General features: G+C 35.1%; 1 protein-coding gene across 2 annotated transcripts in view; it reads left to right on the top strand.

Moving 5' to 3' along the window:
* The window catches only part of LOC148948564 (aminopeptidase N-like), a 142,352-nt gene extending 125,812 nt beyond the window's left edge, over positions 1-16,540 (top strand). For both annotated transcript variants that reach the window (XM_089094464.1, XM_089094463.1), the window contains exons 16-18: positions 5,704-5,847; positions 14,831-14,909; positions 16,311-16,540. In XM_089094464.1, coding sequence (XP_088950590.1) covers positions 5,704-5,847; positions 14,831-14,909; positions 16,311-16,472 — 385 coding nt within the window. In that variant the 3' untranslated portion in view covers positions 16,473-16,540. The remainder of the gene's footprint in view (positions 1-5,703; positions 5,848-14,830; positions 14,910-16,310) is intronic.
* The last annotated feature ends 4,222 nt before the right edge of the window (positions 16,541-20,762 follow it).

Here is a 20,762-nt window from a genome sequence, read left to right on the forward strand (position 1 = left end):
GATATATCAAAAGAATCAGATTTCAATGCTGATTTCAAATATATAATTTTCATCAAGTTTAGTGCTACCCATCAAAAGTTACGCGCCTGAGAAAATTTGGCTGATTTTAAAAAAAAGAGGGAAAGACCCTCTAAAAGTTATAAGACCTTAATGAAAATCACACCATCAGATCCAGCGTATCAGAGAACCACACAGTAGAGATTTCAAGCTCCTATCTGCAAAAATGTGGAATTTTCTATTTTTTGCCAGAAGAAAGATCACGGATGTGTCTGTATTTGTTTTTTAGTTTTTTTGTTGTTTTTTTCCCAGGGATGATCGTATCGACCCAGTGGTCCTAGAATATCGTGGGAGGGCTCATTGTGACGGAAATTAAAAGTTCTAGTGCCCTTTTTAAGTGACCAAAAAAATGGAGGGCAACTAGGCCCCCTCCCACGCTCATTTTTTCCCAAAGTCACCTAATCGAAATTTTGAGATAGCCATTTTGTTTAGCATGGTCGAAAATATGATAACTATGTCTTTTAGGATGACTTAATTCCCCGAAGGTCCCAGAGGGAGGGATAAAAGTTATGAACTTTACCCAATGTTAACATATAGTATTGGTTATTGGTAAGTATACAGAAGTTTTCAGGAGTTTTTTTTTTGGGGTAGGGGGAGGTATGGGTGGGTCGGGGGTTATGTTGGAGGATCTATTCATGAAGGAAGTTTTCATGGGGGAAGGGAAATTGCCATGAAGGGGGCGCCGGACTTGCCAGCATTATTTATTGGTTATTGGGAAGTATACAACCATTTTCAGGAAGGATTTTTTCTGGAGTGGGGGGCCTATAGGAGGGGGTTACTCTGAAAAATATTTCCATGGAGGATGTTTCTTTGGGGTAAGGGAAATTTCTATGAAGGGGGCGCCGGATTTCCAAGCATTATTTAAAAAACGATCAGAAATTAAATAAAAAAGATCAAGTTTTTTCAACTGAAATGTAAGAAGGAATATTAGAACTTAAAACGAACAGAAATTATAACGTAAGTGAGGGGGTTCTCCCCCAAGTCAATACCTCGCTCTTTACGCTACAGTTTTTTTTAGTGCTTTCAAAAGAGCTATCTATTCTAATTAAACGGCCTTTGTGATTCAGGGGTTTGTGAATCAAAACTTTTTTTTTTAAATTTTAACTTAAAGAGCGTGGTATTGACTAAGGGGAAAACCCCCTCATATACGTAATAACATATACTTAACAAAAAAAAAAACAATAAAAAAACAAGCGATACGGCTCAATAGTAATCGAAACTTTTAAAAACGGAATTTTGATGTCAATAAATGTATTAAAAGAATGTGTTTGTAATACTGATTCTAAATATATAAATTTTATTAAGTTTAGTATTACTCATCAAAGGCTATGAACCTGAGAAAATTTACTCGACTTTTTAAAGAGGGGGAAATATCCCCTACAAGTTAAAGAATTTTAATGAAAATCACACCGTCAGATTCAGCGTATCAGAAAACCCTATTACATAGGTTTCAAGCTCATATATGCAAAAATCTGCAACTTTGTATTTTTTGCCAGAAGAAAAATATAGGAATATAGAAGTTAGTTACGTAAGTTAATTTGTAAAGACATCCATTTAGCAAAAGAAAAGTAAAATTTTTATGCAAATAAAAGCTGCATTAACTGAAAAACGATCAGAAATTAAATAAAAAAAAACAAGTTTTTTAAACTGAAAGTAAGGAGCGACATTAAAACTTAAAACGAACAGTCTTAGTTTGACTCTGTCTCACAGCTTTATTTTTTAAAACAATAAAAAACTTTAGCGTAAAGAACGAGGCGTTGAGGAGGGGACAGCCCCTTTCATATACGGAATAATTTCTGTTCGTTTTAAGTTTTAATGTCGCTCCTTACTTTCAGTTTAAAAAACTTGTTTTTTTTTATTTAATTCATACAAGCATCCCTTTCATAAGAACCAAATACGGCCTCAGGACATAGCTTACAATACCTGCCACCCGGGCCAAGGGGGTTGTGTCTACACGGGAGTTTTTGTTATCTGAACTTTGAACTATTTTAAAAAATGGCTATCTCAAAATTTGTATCGGATTAATTTGGGGGGAAATGTCGTGGAGGGGGCTAGAGGCCCTCGGATCTCCTTTGACTCTTAAAAATTGAATTAAAACTTTCAATTCAAATCAGCCCTCTCTGAAGTTTATACGAGCATCTCTTCCGTAAGAACCATATATGCCCTCAGGGCATAGCGTACAGCGCATGCCCCCGGGCCCTTTGTGGTTGTGTCGACACCGGAGAGTTTTTTATCTGACCTTTGAACTATTTTTAACAAAATAGCTATCTCAAATTTTTATCGGATGCATTTGGGGGAAAAGGGGGTGGGGGGATAGTTGCCCTCTGATCTCTCTTGACTCTTAAAAACTGAACTAGAACTTCCAATTTCCAATCAAATGAGCCCTCTCTGAAGTTTATACGAGCATCCCCTCCACAACAGCTGTATATTCTCCCCAGGCATAACTTTCAACGCCTACCCCGGGCCCTGAAGGATTGTGTCGACCCCGGAGTTTTCGTTGTATGATATTTGAACCATTTTGAAAACAATAGCTCTCTCAAAGTTCTTATCGGAGGCGTTTGAGGAAAATAGGGCGTGGAGAGGGGGGACTAGTTGCCCTCTGATCTCTTTTGACTCTTAAAAAGTGAACGAAAACTTTCAATTTCCAATCATGTGAGCCCTCTCCGAACTTTCAATTTCCAATCAAATGAACCCTATCCGAAGTTTATACGAGCATACCTTACCTTTCATAAGAACCACATATACCAACAGAGCAATACATAAAACGCCTGCTCCAGGCCCTGGAGAGCTGCGTCGACATAGGAATTTTTCTTATCTGACCTTTGAACTGTTTTAAACGAAATGGCCATACGTAAAGGAGATTTTGTTATATGATCTTTGAACTGTTTTTAATAAAATGGCTACCTCAAACTTTTTATCAGATGTATTTAAGGAAGAAGGGCTTTAGGGGGGGGGGGGGCTAGTCTCCATCCGATCACTTTTGACTCTTAAAGAGGGCACAAGAGCTCTCGATTTCCAATCGAATGAGCCTCCTCTCAAGTTTAGACGACGACCCATTCTATATGAAATGCTTTTAGGAAAAAAATAAATGGAGTGTTGGGGGAGGCTAGCTGCCCTCCGATCCCTTTTGACTCTTAAAAAGTGAATCAAAACTTTCAATTTCCAATCAAATGAGCCCTCTCTGAAGTTTATACGAGCATTCCTTCCATAACAACCATATATACCCCCAGGGAATAACTTACAACGCCTAACCCCGGGCCCTGGGGGTCTGTGTCAACACCGGAATTTTTGTTATCTGAACTTTGAACTATTTTTAACAAAATGTCTATCTCAGAATTTTTATCTGATACATTTACGACGTGGAGGGGGGGGGGCTAATTGCCAACTGATCTTTTTTGACTCTTAAAAAGTGAACAAGAACGTTCAATTTCCAATCAAATGAGCCCTCTCCGAAGTTTATATGAGCATCCCTTCCATAAGAACTTTATATGCCCCAAGAGCAATACTTACAACGCCTGCCTCCAGGCCCTGGAGGGTTGCGTCGACACAGGAGTTTTTCTTAATTGACCTTTGAACTATTTTTAATAAAATGGCTATTTTAAAAATTTTATCGGATGGGCTTGGGGAAAAAGAGTGTGTGGGGGGGGGCTAGTTGCCCTTGGATATCTTTTTACTGCTGAAAAGCGAACTAGAACTTTCAATGTCAAATAAAATGAGCCCTATCTGAAGTCTATACGAGCATTCCTGTCATAAGAACCACATACACCCCCAAGACAACACTTACAACGCCTACCCCCCGGGCCCTGGGAGTTGTGTTGACACCGGAGTTTTGTTATCTAATTTTTGAACAATGTTCAAAAAACTGGCCATCTCAAAATATCTAGCGGATGGGTTTGGTGAAAAAAGGGCGTGGGGGGCCTAGTTGCCCTTAAATCTCTTGACTCTTAAAAAGTGAACTAGAACTTTCAATTTCAAATCAAATGAGCCCTCTATGAAGTTTATACGAGCATCACTTTCATAAGAACCATACATACCTTTAGGGCATAACTTAGAATGCCTTCCCCAGGGCCCGGGGGGGTTGTGTTCACACCGAAGCTTTTCTTATCCAACCTTTGAATTATTTTTAACAAAATGTCTATCTCAAAATTTTCATCGGATGGGTTTGGAAAAGAAGGCGTGGGGGGGGGGCTATTTGCCCTCGGATAACTTTTGACTATTAAAAAGTGTACTCAAACTTCAAGTTTCTAATCAAATGAACCCTCTCTGAAGTTTATACGAGCATCCCTTTCATAAGAACCGTATATGCCCCAGGACATATATGGTGGTGTCGACACCTGAGTTTTTGTTATCTGAATTTTGAAATTTTTTTAACTGAATGGCTATCTCAAAAATTTTATATTTAAAAATTTTACAATATTTAACGACAACTCTTAACAAATTCTGCATACACTCTAGACGCTGTAAATTAAAATAAGATTATAAATATTTATTTTAGAAACACTTAGACATAAATTATGGAATGATTTTTAAAGAACATTAAAGATACCCCGTCAGACGCATAAAATGAAAGAGGAAAGTCCCAAAATATATTTTAACTATTTTGTATATGTTTTGGGTAATATTTGGCATTCTTATCTGAATTCATGCATTAATTTCAAATTCCAGACGGCATATTCCGTTCTTTTTATCATGTCTAAGCAAAATCAAATTATTTACTTTTTTCAGGACTAAAAACAAGAAGGACTACTATCTCAATAATTCCACCTACAGTACTTGGTATCTAAATGATCTTAGCAGAATTTAATTGTAAAAATTTTTCTTTTGAAGGAAAATTAAAACGGATAGTAATGTGAAACCTGAATGAATTCTGCACTTGTTTTGAAATTTGAAAGAAGACTTTTTTCTACTATGCTGTAGCCTACATCTTATATTATTTTTCCTTCTTTCTTTGAATCTCACTAGTAATATTTTTATATTCCCCTTTTTAGGCAGAGAAATATGTTCTTTTCCTCACTAAATAACTAAGGCTAACGTGAGATTACTTTCTTTTTAAAATGCAGTGACGTCTAATAATTTAGTTTTACCATATTTTCAATTGTGAAGAGCAATCAAACCAATGATGAACGTCATAACCGAATGTTTCAAGGGATGGGTAGGATCTCAATTAGGAGGAAAGGACTAACATTTTTCTTCGCAAAAGGAGGAACCAATACCATAGAAAAATTGTTCCTTAGCCAGTTGTTGAATCAATTACTGGATCTTAATATATAATTTTCCAAATTCCTAACATCTAGCAAAATTGTTATTTTATCTCTCTCTGACGTAAAACACAAAACGTAGGACAAACAAACAAGGAAAAAGTTGAGGCAGCGAAAACTAGAAAAGTACAGAACAAACTGACGAAAAATGAAAAATTGAACTTAAAAAATTACAAAGCGAAATAAAAAAGCCTAACGTCAAATCAAAAAAAATTAAAGAGCCATCTTAGGACATAAGCTGCGAAGAATCAGACTTCCTGATTACACCTATGGTATTTGAAGACATACGTCTCATAGTGCGCGTGAATCAGCAGATGCTGTCACCCCAAAACATTCTTCGAGGATGATCGGGACCTAAGTTAGTAACTAAGTAAGTTTTTATTTTTAGGCTTCTTGAATGGTCTATAAGCGATGGCAGTCCAATAAGAAAGCAGGATGCAGTGTTTGTTTATCGTGGAATGGCAACAAATCAAATTGGTAAAACCCTGGCACTCGGTTTTATCCAAGATAACTGGGAACAAATAGCGTCTTAGTAAGTTACAGTATATAACCTGCTACCCAACAAAACAAAAATTACTTTCCTGTAGCACCGTGAAGAAAATTGTACTCAGGCTAAAACCCGTAAGACTTTACTTATTTCCGCTAGCCAATTACATTTTTGCTGGAAGGCACATCAGAAAGTGAAGCATAATAGCCCTACATTTTTAAAACATGGTTCTTCTGTGTGAAATTTTAAGCGAGTAAAAAGAACGAAAAGTTTTCTAGACACAACATTTCTCACATGTAAACCTTCTGTTTCTTTGTGTCTAGAAGCAGAATTGAAACATCACATTTCTGTCTTTAATGGCACTTTCTTTGTCTGAGTCAAACAGTATGGGAACATGTTATGTGCGAAAAGCCAAAGTTGGAATTAAATAAACAACTTACTGTCTAAGCTCACTAAGCTAAATCCTAAACTTACCTTCTTTTTTTTATTTCACTCGTTAAGGGGATGAATGGATGTTTTTATTCTGTGACTAAACCCGTACAGAGCATTTCACTACCTAATCTACAGAATAGTGCACAAAAATATCAGAAGCTGAAGAAAATACGAAATAGCAGAAAGGAATAAAGAAAACACTGAAAAGGAAAAATTTACTATTAGGAAGTACAATAAGGAGAAAAAAAAATCAACCTCCAGCCTTTTTGTTTATTCAATTATGCTAGAAACTGCATGCCAAGCCTCTTTAATTAACCAAATAGCAATGATATTTAAAATACCATGGTCAGAAAACTAATTTAAACTGCATTTCTGTTATTTTATTTTCATAAAGTTTACGCTCAAAAAGATAATGATACAGAGTCTCTTCATCATCACAATCACAAGTGGAACCATTACTTTTATTAATTCTAGAATAATTGGGTTCAATTCCCAGTTACCAATGACAATTTGTGTTAGTTTATAATTAGGAGAAGTATTTACAATTTGAACACGGTCAGCGTGATCAGTAAAAAACTGAAGGGCTTAGCAATTTGGGAAAACAACTCATACTACTTCAAACTTCATATATAGGTTGTTGCGTAAAGTTTTCCAAATCTTAATTATATTATTGGGAGCACAAAACGAATTACCAAGTACATAATTTACTATCAACCATTTAATATGAGTCACATATAATATCAGCCATTTACATTTTTCAAGGGTGGCCAATAATCAGGCCTTCCTATCTTTATACATCTCGTGAGAGATTGGGAGTACAAAACGAATTACCGAGTACATAATTTACTATCAGCCATTTAATATGAACCACATATAATATCAGCCATTTACTTGTTTCAAGAGTGGCCAATAATCAGGCCTTCCTATCTTTATATATCTCGTGAGAGATTGGGAGCACAAAACGAATTACCAAGTACATAATTTACTATCAACCATTTAATATAAATCACATATGATATCAGCCATTTACATTTTTCAAGGGTGGCCAATAATCAGGCCTTCCTATCTTTATATATCTCGTGAGAGATTGGGAGTATAAAACGAATTACCGAGTACATAATTTACTATCAGCCATTTAATATGAATCACATATGATATCAGCCATTTACATTTTTCAAGGGTGGCCAATAATCAGACCTTCCTATCTTTATATATCTCGTGAGAGATTGGGGGCACAAAACGAATTACCGAGTACATAATGTACTATCAACCATTTAATATGAGTCACATATAATATCAGCCATTTACATTTTTCAAGGGTGGCCAATAATCAGGCCTTCCTATCTTTATATATCTCGTGAGAGATTGGGAGTATAAAACGAATTACCGAGTACATAATTTACTATCAGCCATTTAATATGAATCACATATGATATCAGCCATTTACATTTTTCAAGGGTGGCCAATAATCAGACCTTCCTATCTTTATATATCTCGTGAGAGATTGGGGGCACAAAACGAATTACCGAGTACATAATTTACTATCAACCATTTAATATGAGTCACATATAATATCAGCCATTTACATTTTTCAAGGGTGGCCAATAATCAGGCCTTCCTATCTTTATATATCTCGTGAGAGATTGGGAGCAAAAACAAATTACCGAGTACATAATTTACTATCAGCCATTTATTATGAGCCACATATACTATCAGCCATTTACATTTTTCAAGGGTGGCCAATAATCAGGCCTTCCTATCTTTATATATCTCGTGAGAGATTGAGAGCACAAAACGAATCACCTAGTACCTAATTTACTATCAACCATTTAATATGAACCACATATAATATCAGCCATTTACATTTTTCAAGGGTGGCCAATAATCAGGCCTTCCTATCTTTAGATATCTCGTGAGAGATTGTGAGCACAAAACGAATTACAAGTACATAATTTATTATCAACCATTTAATATGAGTCACATATAATATCAGCCATTTACAGTTTTCAAGGGTGGCCAATAATCAGGCCTTCCTATCTTTATATATCTCGTGAGAGATTGGGAGCACAAAACGAATCACCGAGTACATAATTTACTATCAACCATTTAATATGAGCCACATATAATATCAGCCATTTACGTTTTTCAAGGGTGGCCAATAATCAGGCCTTCCTATCTTTATATATCTCGTGAGAGATTGGGAGCACAAAACGAATTACCTAGTACATAATTTACTATCAGCCATTTAATATGAGCCACAGATAATATCAGCCATTTACATTTTTCAAGGGTGGCCAATAATCAGGCCTTCCTATCTTTAGATATATCGTGAGAGATTGGGAGCACAAAATGAATTACCGAGTACATAATTTACTATCAATCATTTAATATGAGTCACATATAATATCAGCCATTTACATTTTTCGAGGGTGGCCAATAATCAGGCCTTCCTATCTTTAGATATCTCGTGAGAGATTGGGAGCACAAAATGAATTACCGAGTACATAATTAACTATCAACCATTTAATATGAGACAAATATAATATCAGCCATTTACATTTTTCGAGGGTGGCCAATAATCAGCCCTTCCTATCTTTATATATCTCGTGAGAGATTGGGAGCAAAAAACGAATTAGGTTAGGTTAGGTTAGGCTAGGTTTTTTAAAGGGTGGCCAATAATCAGGCCTTCCTATCTTTATATATCTCGTGAGAGATTGGGAGCACAAAACGAATCACCGAGTACCTAATTTACTATCAGCCATTTAATATGAACCACATATAATATCAGCCATTTACATTTTTCAAGGGTGGCCAATAATCAGGCCTTCCTATCTTTATATATATCGTGAGAGATTGGGAGCACAAAATGAATTACCTAGTACATAATTTACTATCAACCATTTAATATGAGTCACATATAATATCAGACATTTACAGTTTTCAAGGGTGGCCAATAATCAGGCCTTCCTATCTTTAGATATATCGTGAGAGATGGGGAGCACAAAAATAATTACCGAGTACATAATTTACTATCAACCATTTAATATGAGTCACATATAATATCAGCCATTTACAGTTTTCAAGGGTGGCCAATAATCAGGCCTTCCTATCTTTATATATCTCGTGAGAGATTGGGAGCACAAAACTAATTACCGAGTACATAATTTACTATCAGCCATTTAATATGAACCACATATAATATCAGCCATTTACATTTTTCAAGGGTGGCCAATAATCAGTCCTTCCTATCTATAGATATCTCGTGAGAGATTGAGAGCACAAAACGAATTACCGAGTACATAATTTACTATCAGCCATTTAATATGAGCCCCATATAATATCAGCCATTTACATTTTTCAAGGGTGGCCAATAATCAGGCCTTTCTATCTTTATATATCTCGTGAGAGATTGGGAGCACAAAACGAATTACCGAGTACATAATTTACTATCAGCCATTTAATATGAACCACATATAATATCAGCCATTTACATTTTTCAAGGGTGGCCAATAATCAGGCCTTCCTATCTTTATATATCTCGTGAGAGATTGGGAGCAAAAACGAATTACCGAGTACATAATTTACTATCAGCCATTTATTATGAGCCACATATACTATCAGCCATTTACATTTTTCAAGGGGGCGAATAATCAGGCCTTTCTATCTTTATATATCTCGTGAGAGATTGGGAGCACAAAACGAATTACCTAGTACCTAATTTACTATCAGCCATTTAATATGAACCACATATAATATCAGCCATTTACATTTTTCAAGGGTGGCCAATAATCAGGCCTTTCTATCTTTAGATATCTCGTGAGAGATTGGGAGCACAAAACTAATTACCGAGTACATAATTTACTATCAGCCATTTAATACGAGCCACATATAATATCAGCCATTTACATTTTTCAAGGGTGGCCAATAATCAGACCTTCCTATCTTTAGATATCTCGTGAGAGATTGGGAGCACAAAACGAATTACCGAGTACATAATTTACTATCAACCATTTAATATGAGTCACATATAATATCAGCGATTTACATTTTTCAAGGGTGGCCAATAATCAGGCCTTCCTATCTTTATATATCTCGTGAGAGATTGGGAGCACAAAACGAATTACCGAGTACATAATTTACTATCAGCCATTTAATATGAACCACATATAAAATCAGCCATTCACATTTTTCAAGGATGGCCAATAATCAGGCCTTCCTATCTTTATATATCTCGTGAGAGATTGGGAGCACAAAACGAATTACAAGTACATAATTTACTATCAAACATTTAATATGAGTAACATATAATATCAGCCATTTACATTTTTAAAGGGTGGGCAATAATCAGGCCTTCCTATCTTTATATATCTCGTGAGAGATTGGGAGGCACAAAACGAATTACCGAGTACATAATTTACTATCAGCCATTTAATATGAACCACATATAATATCAGCCATTTACATTTTTCAAGGGTGGCCAATAATCAGGCCTTCCTATCTTTAGATATCTCGTGAGAGATTGGGAGCACAAAACGAATTACCGAGTACATAATTTACTATCAACCATTTAATATGAGCCACATATAATATCAGCCATTTACGTTTTTCAAGGGTGGCCAATAATCAGGCCTTCCTATCTTTATATATCTCGTGAGAGATTGGGAGCACAAATAGAATTACCTAGTACCTAATTTACTATCATCCATTTAATATGAACCACATATAATATCAGCCATTTACATTTTTCAAGGGTGGCCAATAATCAGGCCTTCCTATCTTTAGATATCTCGTGAGAGACAGGGAGAACAAAACGAATTACCGAGTACATAATTTACTATCAACCATTTAATATGAGTCACATATAATATCAGCCATTTACATTTTTCAAGGGTGGCCAATAATCAGGCCCTCTTATCTTTATATATCTCGTGAGAGATTGGGAGCATAAAAAGAATTACCGAGTACATAATTTACTATCAGCCATTTAAAATGAGCCACATATAATATCAGCCATTTACATTTTTCAAGGGTGGCCAATAATCAGTCCTTCCTATCTTTAGATATCTCGTGAGAGATTCGGAGAACAAAAAGAATTACCGAGTACATAATTTACTATCAGCCATTTAATATGAGCCACATATAATATCAGCCATTTACATTTTTCAAGGGTGGCCAATAATCAGGCCTTTCTATCTTTAGATATCTCGTGAGAGATTGGGAGCACAAAACGAATTACCTAGTACATAATTTACTATCAGCCATTTAATATGATCCACATATAATATCAGCCATTTACATTTTTTAAGGGTGGCCAATAATCAGTCCGTCCTATCTTTATATATCTCGTGAGAGATGGAGAGCACAAAATGAATCACCGAGTACATAATTTACTATAATCCAATTATTAAGATACACATTTAATATCAGCCATTTACATTTTTCAAGGGTGGCCAACAATCAGGCCTTTCTATCTTTAGATATCTCGTGAGAGATTCGGAGCACAAAACGAATTACCGAGTACATAATTTACTATAAGCCATTTAATATGAGCCACATATAATATCAGCCATTTACATTTTTCAAGGTGGCCAATAATCATTCCTTTCTATTTTTAGATATCTCGTGAGAGATTGGGAGCACAAACCGAGTACATAATTTACTATCAGCCATTTAATATGAGCCACATATAATATCAGCCATTTACATTTTTCAAGGGTGGCCAATAATCAGGCCGTCCTATCTTTATATATCTCGTGAGAGATTGGGAGCACAAAACGAATTACCGAGTACATAATTTACTATCAGCCATTTAATACGAACCACATATAATATCAGCCATTTACATTTTTCAAGGGTGGCCAATAATCAGGCCTTACTATCTTTAGATATCTCGTGAGAGATTGGGAGCACAAAACGAATTACCGAGTACATAATTTACTATCAGCCATTTAATATGAGCCACATATAATATCAGCCATTTAATATGAACCCCATATAATATCAGCCATTTACATTTTTCAAGGGTGGCCAATAATCAGTCCTTACTATCTATAGATATCTCGTGAGAGATTGGGAGCACAAAACGAATTACCTAGTACATAATTTACTATCAGCCATTTAATACGAGCCCCATATAATATCAGCCATTTACATTTTTCAAGGGTGGCCAATAATCAGGCCTTTCTATCTTTATATATCTCGTGAGAGATTGGGAGCACAAAACGAATTACCGAGTACATAATTTACTATCAGCCATTTAATATGAGCCACATATAATATAAGCCATTTACATTTTTCAAGGGTGGCCAATAATCAGGCCTTCCTATCTTTAGATATCTCGTGAGAGATTGAGAGCACAAAACGAATTACCGAGTACATAATTTACTATCAGCCAATTATTATGAGCCACATTTAATATCAGCCATTTACATTTTTTAAGGGTGGCCAATAATCAGGCCTTCCTATATTTATTTATCTAGTGAGAGATTGGGAGCACAAAACGAATTACCGAGTACGTAATTTCCTATCAGCCATTTAATATGAGCCACATATAATTTCAGCCATTTACATTTTTCAAGGGTGGCCAACAATCAGGCCTTACTATCTTTAGATATCTCGTCAGAGCTATTTCCTTGGCTTTAAAATCGGTAGGAAGGGATCCAGCCAAAGCTGTTACTGTCATTTTTAGCGAATAGAAACGCCTTGGAAATCAAAATAATAAAGTCTAAGAAACTAAATTTTTTACAATTGTATTCGTCAAGGGGATCCGATAGCTTAAAGTATTCAGTATTGATTCAGTCTTTGAACAGTTAAGATCTTTCTATTCTTTTAAAAAGGATTAATCCCAGTTTTGAACTAGTTGTCGGTAAAGGATTTTATTCTGATTTAATTAGACACTGGATTCTTTCAGTAGTTACGAAATAGTGAGAACGCTTTTACGTCTCATAAATTATTTAAACATTTATTCAGTATCTGTAACCTAGTGGAATGTGTGACGTCACTGGATAAATTGAATTGACTGGAGTTTCTGACCAATGCATTAATTGAACTTTTGACTTTGTTAAATTGAGTTAATTTCATAAGATAACCAAGTGAGGTATTCCAGTTTGGCAATAATAAAGATTATTATTCATCATTCAATGCTCTCGTCAGAATAAGATGTAGTTAAGACCTCTGTTTGGCGTGAATTTATGTGACAATATTATATCAAGGATTATTGATATATTTGTAATTAGATGGGACGTAAAAGGAAAAATGCTAAGCAAGAAGGCATGGACAGTTCATTTGACACCCCAGGACTCAGTTCTAGCTCGAAACCGGAAATATCGATACTAGCTGCGGATTTTAAGCAAATTCTTGATGTTGTGAAAGAAAATGGAAATAAGTTGGACAATATCAACAATCAATTAGGAACTCTTACCGCAAGGGTGGATAACTTGGAAAAAGAACAATCGCTACAAACGAATAAGATAAACAATACTGAATCGAAAATTGGAAAGATTGAGAATGAAACCTCTAGCTTCAAAATACAAATAAAAACTTGCACGGATGAAATAATGGAATTAAGAACGAAAAATGAAGATTATATGTTTCGGATTGTGAGAATGGAAGCTGCAAAGCTAGAAAATAATGTCATCATATGGAACGCAGCTTGTAAGGATAATAACCACGCTCAAGTTCTATTCACAGAGGTAGTTCGTCACGGGCTGGAAATGCCCGAAGTAAATTTCACAGTTACTCATTATGATAGCAACCGTAAATTTTTGAAGGTGACACTGAATAAAAAAAGACGATAAGTTTGCCATATTGAAGAACGCTAGCAAGCTTAAGGATAAGACATTCCCTGGAAACAACAGCAACCTGTTCAACAGCGATGATGTCCCAACTGAAATCCGTAAAGTGCGAAAGCTGCTTCTAGTGAAACGTGACAAATTACGAAAAGATCATGGATGTGATGCCTGGATATCGAAGGGGTTTCAGCCGAATCTGCTAGTGAAAAGAACAGACGGCTCGATTACCAAATACACATTCAATGATGCCATACCGGAGATTGACGATTTTCATAAAAAATTTTCTATTGCCCGAAGGGAAGTGCCTGTTATATTCCCTGTCGATGTTCAAATGTCGTAATGTCGTGGGTTGCAGTAATAGTTCATGTGCCCAAGTAATATGAATAAAAACATTTAAATTGAAAGTGTTTTTTTTTATGTTTAGTTTATATAAGGTGTATTATTATTATTATTTTTTTTTTTTCTTTCCTTTTTTTTTTTTTGTTTAGATCCACATAGAGGTTAAATTAAAAGTTGCGCAGATTAGTCGTACTGAGGGAAAACGACTTGGAATGGAGATTATTTTTTTTTGTTTTTTTAATTGTTATTTTTTATTATGGTTTACTGGTCTTTTGGGGCATGGTGTGGTTTCCCTCTAAGGAAACCACATTCTGGCTTCCCTCTAAGGATTTTTTATGATTAAGGGTAGCTGACACAACACTTTTTTTAGTTACAATTTTTACAGTTTTTTGGTGAAAAAGAAGAAACTAATTTCACATAGTAATTGTCTGTTTTTAAACAATTACTGATTTAGTCCTATATTTTAGCACTGGTGGCTACCTTACAGCAACTGAATGGATTCAAGCAGTGTCTAGGTATTATAATAAACAAAGTGAGCTCGATGAGGTAAGAAATCATTATTTCGTAGATTCAACTCAAAAATTTTTTTTCTATTAATTTTATGTATTTATTCTTAAACAAGAATTTCTTTTAATTTTAAAACGATATAATAGATGATTAAAAGAAAATAAAGCAATGTGACCTGGTCTTGCTTGGTAATCTTTCGTGGACTAATGGGTAACATATTTTTTTTCGAGACTCATTTGTCTGTCACCATGATTTTGTAAATCCCTTAGCTTTGGTTAGCTTAGGGTTTTAAGTGGATGGTTAGCACCAGAGGCAGACAACATTTTACCTAAAAACTGATTCCTCCCCCAAATTCACTTCTTTTATTATTATCTAATAAAGGAGATGGGTATTAAGCTCATTTTTCAGGGCTTTTTTCCAAAACGTTTCAGCGTATTTCAAGTAAAAGAAGGGCAAAACAAGATTTGAAGCATCCACTGGATGCGCAACATTTTTTTGTCTTGCTTTTTATAGTATGTTTTTACAGGAAATAAAAACAGCGTATCATTCCTGATATCCAGACAACAGATGCGCTTATAGGTTCAATATCTCAGTTTGAACTGCTTGATCTAAAAGAGTTGATTTGGATAATTGACTGAAGAGACTCATCAATAAAGATTAAATTGCTTTATTATAGCAAATGCTCACGCTCATGTTCAACGTGAAGATAGAAAAAGGCTTGAAATATGAGTACAAGATAGTTCTTTATTTCTTGACAGTTGAATTTGACTTTTGCTTTATTTTTCATTGGCAGTCACAAGATTCACATAAGGTTATTGGGCCCTGTATATGTGCAGTAGCATTACACACAACCTTTAAATTACACACAATTTCTAAAGAATTAATATTTGTCAAGTTCCTTTGAAAAATACTTCATTTGCATTTATCTACTTTTCATTTGATAACAGACGAGTTTATTATTAAACGCATTTAGATGACAAATTTGAAGTAAAACATTTCCCTCGGGAAAATAAGTGTTCCACATTAAATTTCAAATTATTTGCCATAGTAACTGTTTACACGGGTACTTTTGAATTGCCATTTTATTTTGTTTTTCCTTCAAGCGAGGGATAATTGAGACGGGGGGGGGGACGAACCCATGACAAAGCAGGAATTAAATAAAGATTAGAAAGAAGAACCAAAGTCGTTCTGTAGTGGCGCAGTGAGATTGACATCTGGCTGATTGTACGGGACCCAGAATTCAATCTCAGTTGCAGCGACAATCCAACAAGAAGAAGAAGAGAAACAAAAGCATACCATTCAGACATATTAAATGCAAAGTATAACTTTCTAAACTTTATTAGCGAAGTGAATATTTTTTTACGAAACAAGCCCTTCAACTTTCTTGTTGAGTCCAACCATGTACAATCAACTTCAACACACGTTTTCCCCTAATTTTAGCTAATTCGTTTGAAAGAAGAGAAGGCACCACAGTTGGGAACAGTAAGGACTTTGGATCAGGCCATAGAACAAGTTACTGCCAATGTACAATGGCTGGAAAAACACTATCAGACCATCCACGATTGGCTCCAGAACAATTCTGGAAATCCAGTGAAAAACTAATTTTTATGTTGTATTCGAAAGAAATTTTGTTGTAAATCATTGTAATAATCATTAAATGTTTTCTATTATGTTGATAGAATCGTAAGATACATAAAAAATTCCTCAAGTGCTACTTATAGCATTAACCTTAATTGAACCGCCTTAACACATTTGAATTGGATGGGTAACACCAGAGGCAGATATAAGTGACAAACTCATAATATATGATTGGCAAAAGCCATGCGCATACAATGTAGAAAAGCGAAACACGCAAGGAGAGGGGAGCTTATAGTGCTGGAGTTCCGAACATATCTTTGAATGTGTGTTTGGCTACTCGACAAAGCACAATAGATTTAATATGCTATATTGAATGATGTATTTCGCTTATGGCAATCATTTTTCCACCCCCATTCTGCTTTTTTTTGCGCAGCTTAACTAGAGCACTTTGGAAAAAAATTGACAATTAGGAATGGATTATTGAGATCTGGAAGAGGGAGTGATGGTCAACGTGTTATATAATAGGGCCTATTTCATGTATTCGCTGTCTCAGAAGTTTAAGGGGGAAACTTGGTTATTTCTTTCTGAAGTTATCGCCGAATAAAACGATTATTTTCTGTAGAATCCTAATTCTTTATGGATTTTTGTTCCTGGCCTATGGAGGATTTATGGAGGATTACATACTGAATTTAGTCAGGTCCGCTTTTTTACGTTTTCAAGGCAGACCTGCTATTATTTCAACATAGTTGAAACTCAAATTTGTCTGTGTATTTGTGAACTAATTTCTAATTCGTGCATTAGCTGTAGTATCTTAGTAGTCGGAGAAACCCTTTAAAAAATCAGATTTCTTTTCATTTCAAAAATCAACAAAATTGTTTTGTTTTACCGTTAAGACTTTTAGAGGAACTTGCGGACTCATTTATCAGGAAAGTTGGCCTAATTTGTGGCCCTGTTCTACTTCAGTACTAATTCCCACCCCCAAAATTAACTTCTTTCATTTTTATCTACTATAGGAGATGGGTGTTAAGTAATAGTAATTTATTAACACACACAAGGACAATACATTTTACTCACTACCGACCCAAGAACCTGGGGTCAGGTTGTCCTAAGGGTAGGCATGAAAAAGCTCAACAATTTATACGGTAAATTTGTTTTTCGGAATAGGTCCGCCCATTTCAAGAAGAAAAAGTGCAGAAGAAGATTTACAGCATCCATAGAATGTAGAGGACTTTTTCTTTCTTTTTTTTTTGCAACAGATAAAAACAGTACATTACTTTAGAGATCCAGATAATAGACGCGCTATTAATTTCGATAGCTCAATTCAAAATAGCATGAAAGCACTTGAACTGATTTGAATAATTGACTACGGAGGTTCATCAATAAATCTTAAACAGCTTTATTATAGTAAGTGCAGTATGTTCAGAACAGTATAGTAAGTATGCTATGTTCAAGCTCAAGATGGAGATCTAGAATGGCTTAAAATGCGAATTATTCTTTATTTTAGGATAGTTGAGTTCGACTTACAATTTACTTTATTGGACAAGTTTCAAAATTCTCGTAATAACTCTGGGCCAATATAAGTGCAGTAGCAATGCCCAAAACTAGTAACTTTGGTGCATTTCATATACAAATTAGTAAATTTTTAAATTCTTTGAAAAATATTCAAAGAAATTACATTGGGTTTGAATTAACATTTTCTTTGTTAGTTTTTAATTCTTTTTTTTTCTTCCATCCCATTCACTTTTTTATACGTGTTTTGAACAAAACATACATCAGAGGGCATAAATTGACCACTACTGGATTAAGCGATGCAGGCTTAAAAAAAAAATTGGAATCACCTCCTCTATGAAGATATTCGAGGCCCACTATTTCCGTAAGGCATGGAGAGGCTCGTGATAGGTTCCAAAAATACAGATTTTTCAAAAATATGCCAACACAGGCAAGTTTCTGTGCAGATACTATTTCGAGTTCTTAATTCGATTAGAAGATATTTACACACTGAATATTTTGCAGTCCTCTAATTCAACGCCGTGTGACTTTTGATTCTTTTTTTTTTCGTTAGGTCTTGATTTTTATTTTATTTTTTATTTTTTTTTCGTCCACTACGTAAATCCTCAAGTATACGAAGATGATTACCATAAGTAGGTATATAGAGTTTTACTTCTGTTTGAGTGGAGGGGAGGGGGGTTGAAAAATTACAAAGAATAGAGATGTACACAAAAATACAACACATTGTAAGGAAAATGACGTAAACCTTACAATTTTAAGCTGCATCATTCCTATGTGTGCTTTTGCGCATTTATCTACGTTAGGTTTTATGGAAAGAACAGTTCATTGTTAAACGTATTTAGATGAAAATTTGAAGTAGCGTTTCTCTCTGGACTATAAATATTCCGATCTAAATTCCAGAAAAATAGTTAAATTCCAGAACATACACCATAGTAAATTTATGGGTGAGCATATTCGAATTAATTTTTTTTAGTTCTACCGAGGGAGGGGGGAGGCGGAGCAGAAACCCATAACCAAGCAGGAATAAATAAAGTCTAAATCACTACTTGATAGAATGGAACCTAGAGTTTGATCTCAGCTGCTGCAACCCACTGCGGGGTCCGGATTTTAAATTCGGTCATGAGATTATGCCAAACCATCTCTTCAACTATCGAAACAGGAAGAAGAGAGCCAAAAGCATACTATTAAGACATATAAAATACAAAATACAATTTTCTAAATTATAATAGTAAAGTGAAAATTACATACGAAATAAAGCCCTTCAACTTTCTCGTGGGCAGCAACCTTGCCCAATAGATCCAAGTAACCCAAAACGCCATTTTAACCAATTTTGCCCTAATTTTCGATATTTCGGTTAAGAGAAGACACCACAGCTGGGAACAGTGAGGACTTTGGATCAGGCCATAGAGCAAGTTACTGTCAATGTTCAATGGCTGGAAAAACACTATCAAACCGTCCATAATTGGTTGCAGAACAATTCTGGGAATTCAGTGAAAAACTAATATTGTTGAAAACCCTTTTCTCATTAAATGTTTACTATTACATTTATAGAATCATTAGATACCCAGAAAATTCCTTAAAGTAATACTTATAAAATTAACCCAAACCCAACCGCGGAGACAGATCGGGAAGTTCAGTTTTGCGTTAGTTAATGAATTTTCCGTATGGAACAAATTACTGCAACTTATAAATAATATCGGAGTGTTTTTTGTTTTTTTGCCGAGGCAGTATTTCTATAGTTAAAGCTGCGGCGGAAATTTTTCAGCGTTATCCAGGGATGCAAACATGAAAATATAAATGGGGAAAGGTGGTAGGGTAATTCATCATAGCGGCAAAAAATAAATAAATTCTATAAGATTATATAAGGATATGAGAAAAAAAACCCAAAAAAATCAGGAGATTTCTGAGGGAACGGGAGGGTGGGGGACCCGTCCGCTACCTGCTTATTTGGCAACATCCCTAAAACAAACAACTTTGATATGACCTTTCAAATAGTTCAGTTTCCCAGTTATAGTTTTTCACAATTTATCGTAGCGTACGTTTCTTAGAGACAGCACTGAAAACAGTCCAAGATCCGAAATAGCGACCGGACCTCATTCAAGGGACACAATACAGCATCGAGAATTGAAAAATTAGTAGAAGGGTGTGGTTATGAATTAAAGCTCACAAATCCATCTGAGTTTCATACATATTTCACAGTAGTTATATAATAACACATAAGCATGATACGAGGCAGTTAAATAACTAGGTATATCATCACAGAATTCAATATTTGTATAAAATACGCTCGAACATATGTTTACTCAAGATAAGTAGACTTTTACGATAAATTTCAATATAGTATTCATATACTTGGTGCAGCAGCCTCAAAGTTTTTAAACACCTTACCCTCACCACTTTTCTGAAAACATTCTGTAAAAGCGAAATTTAATGACAAAATCTGGAGACGATTTCAGAAAAAAACACATAAATCGGAATTTATAAGGAAGCAAGAAAAAAGCCTTGGCAGACGTTGGCGTCCTCTTTTTTTAGTCCTAACTACAAAGGTTAAACGAACTAAATAATTCCGAGAAGGAGTATGATTCTCCTATGGAAACACGCCAAATTTTGAGACACAGTGAGCGCCAACCCAATAAGCGGAGGAACTAGTCAATAGTTTGACTTAAAAATCACCTCAGCCTGAGCGTCTGACTCCGAAAACTGACTCGCAAAAAGAGAATATTTCACTTGCTGCCAATAATTAAATTAACCAAAGTCCTAGCAAATACAAAGAATCTGTAAAGTCACCTTTAGCCAATATTCTGT

Source organism: Artemia sp. Qi Xiang Cuo, chromosome 9 (assembly GCF_049724085.1).
Source record: "Artemia sp. Qi Xiang Cuo chromosome 9, ASM4972408v1, whole genome shotgun sequence".
Classification (NCBI taxonomy): Eukaryota; Metazoa; Arthropoda; class Branchiopoda; order Anostraca; family Artemiidae; genus Artemia; species Artemia sp. Qi Xiang Cuo.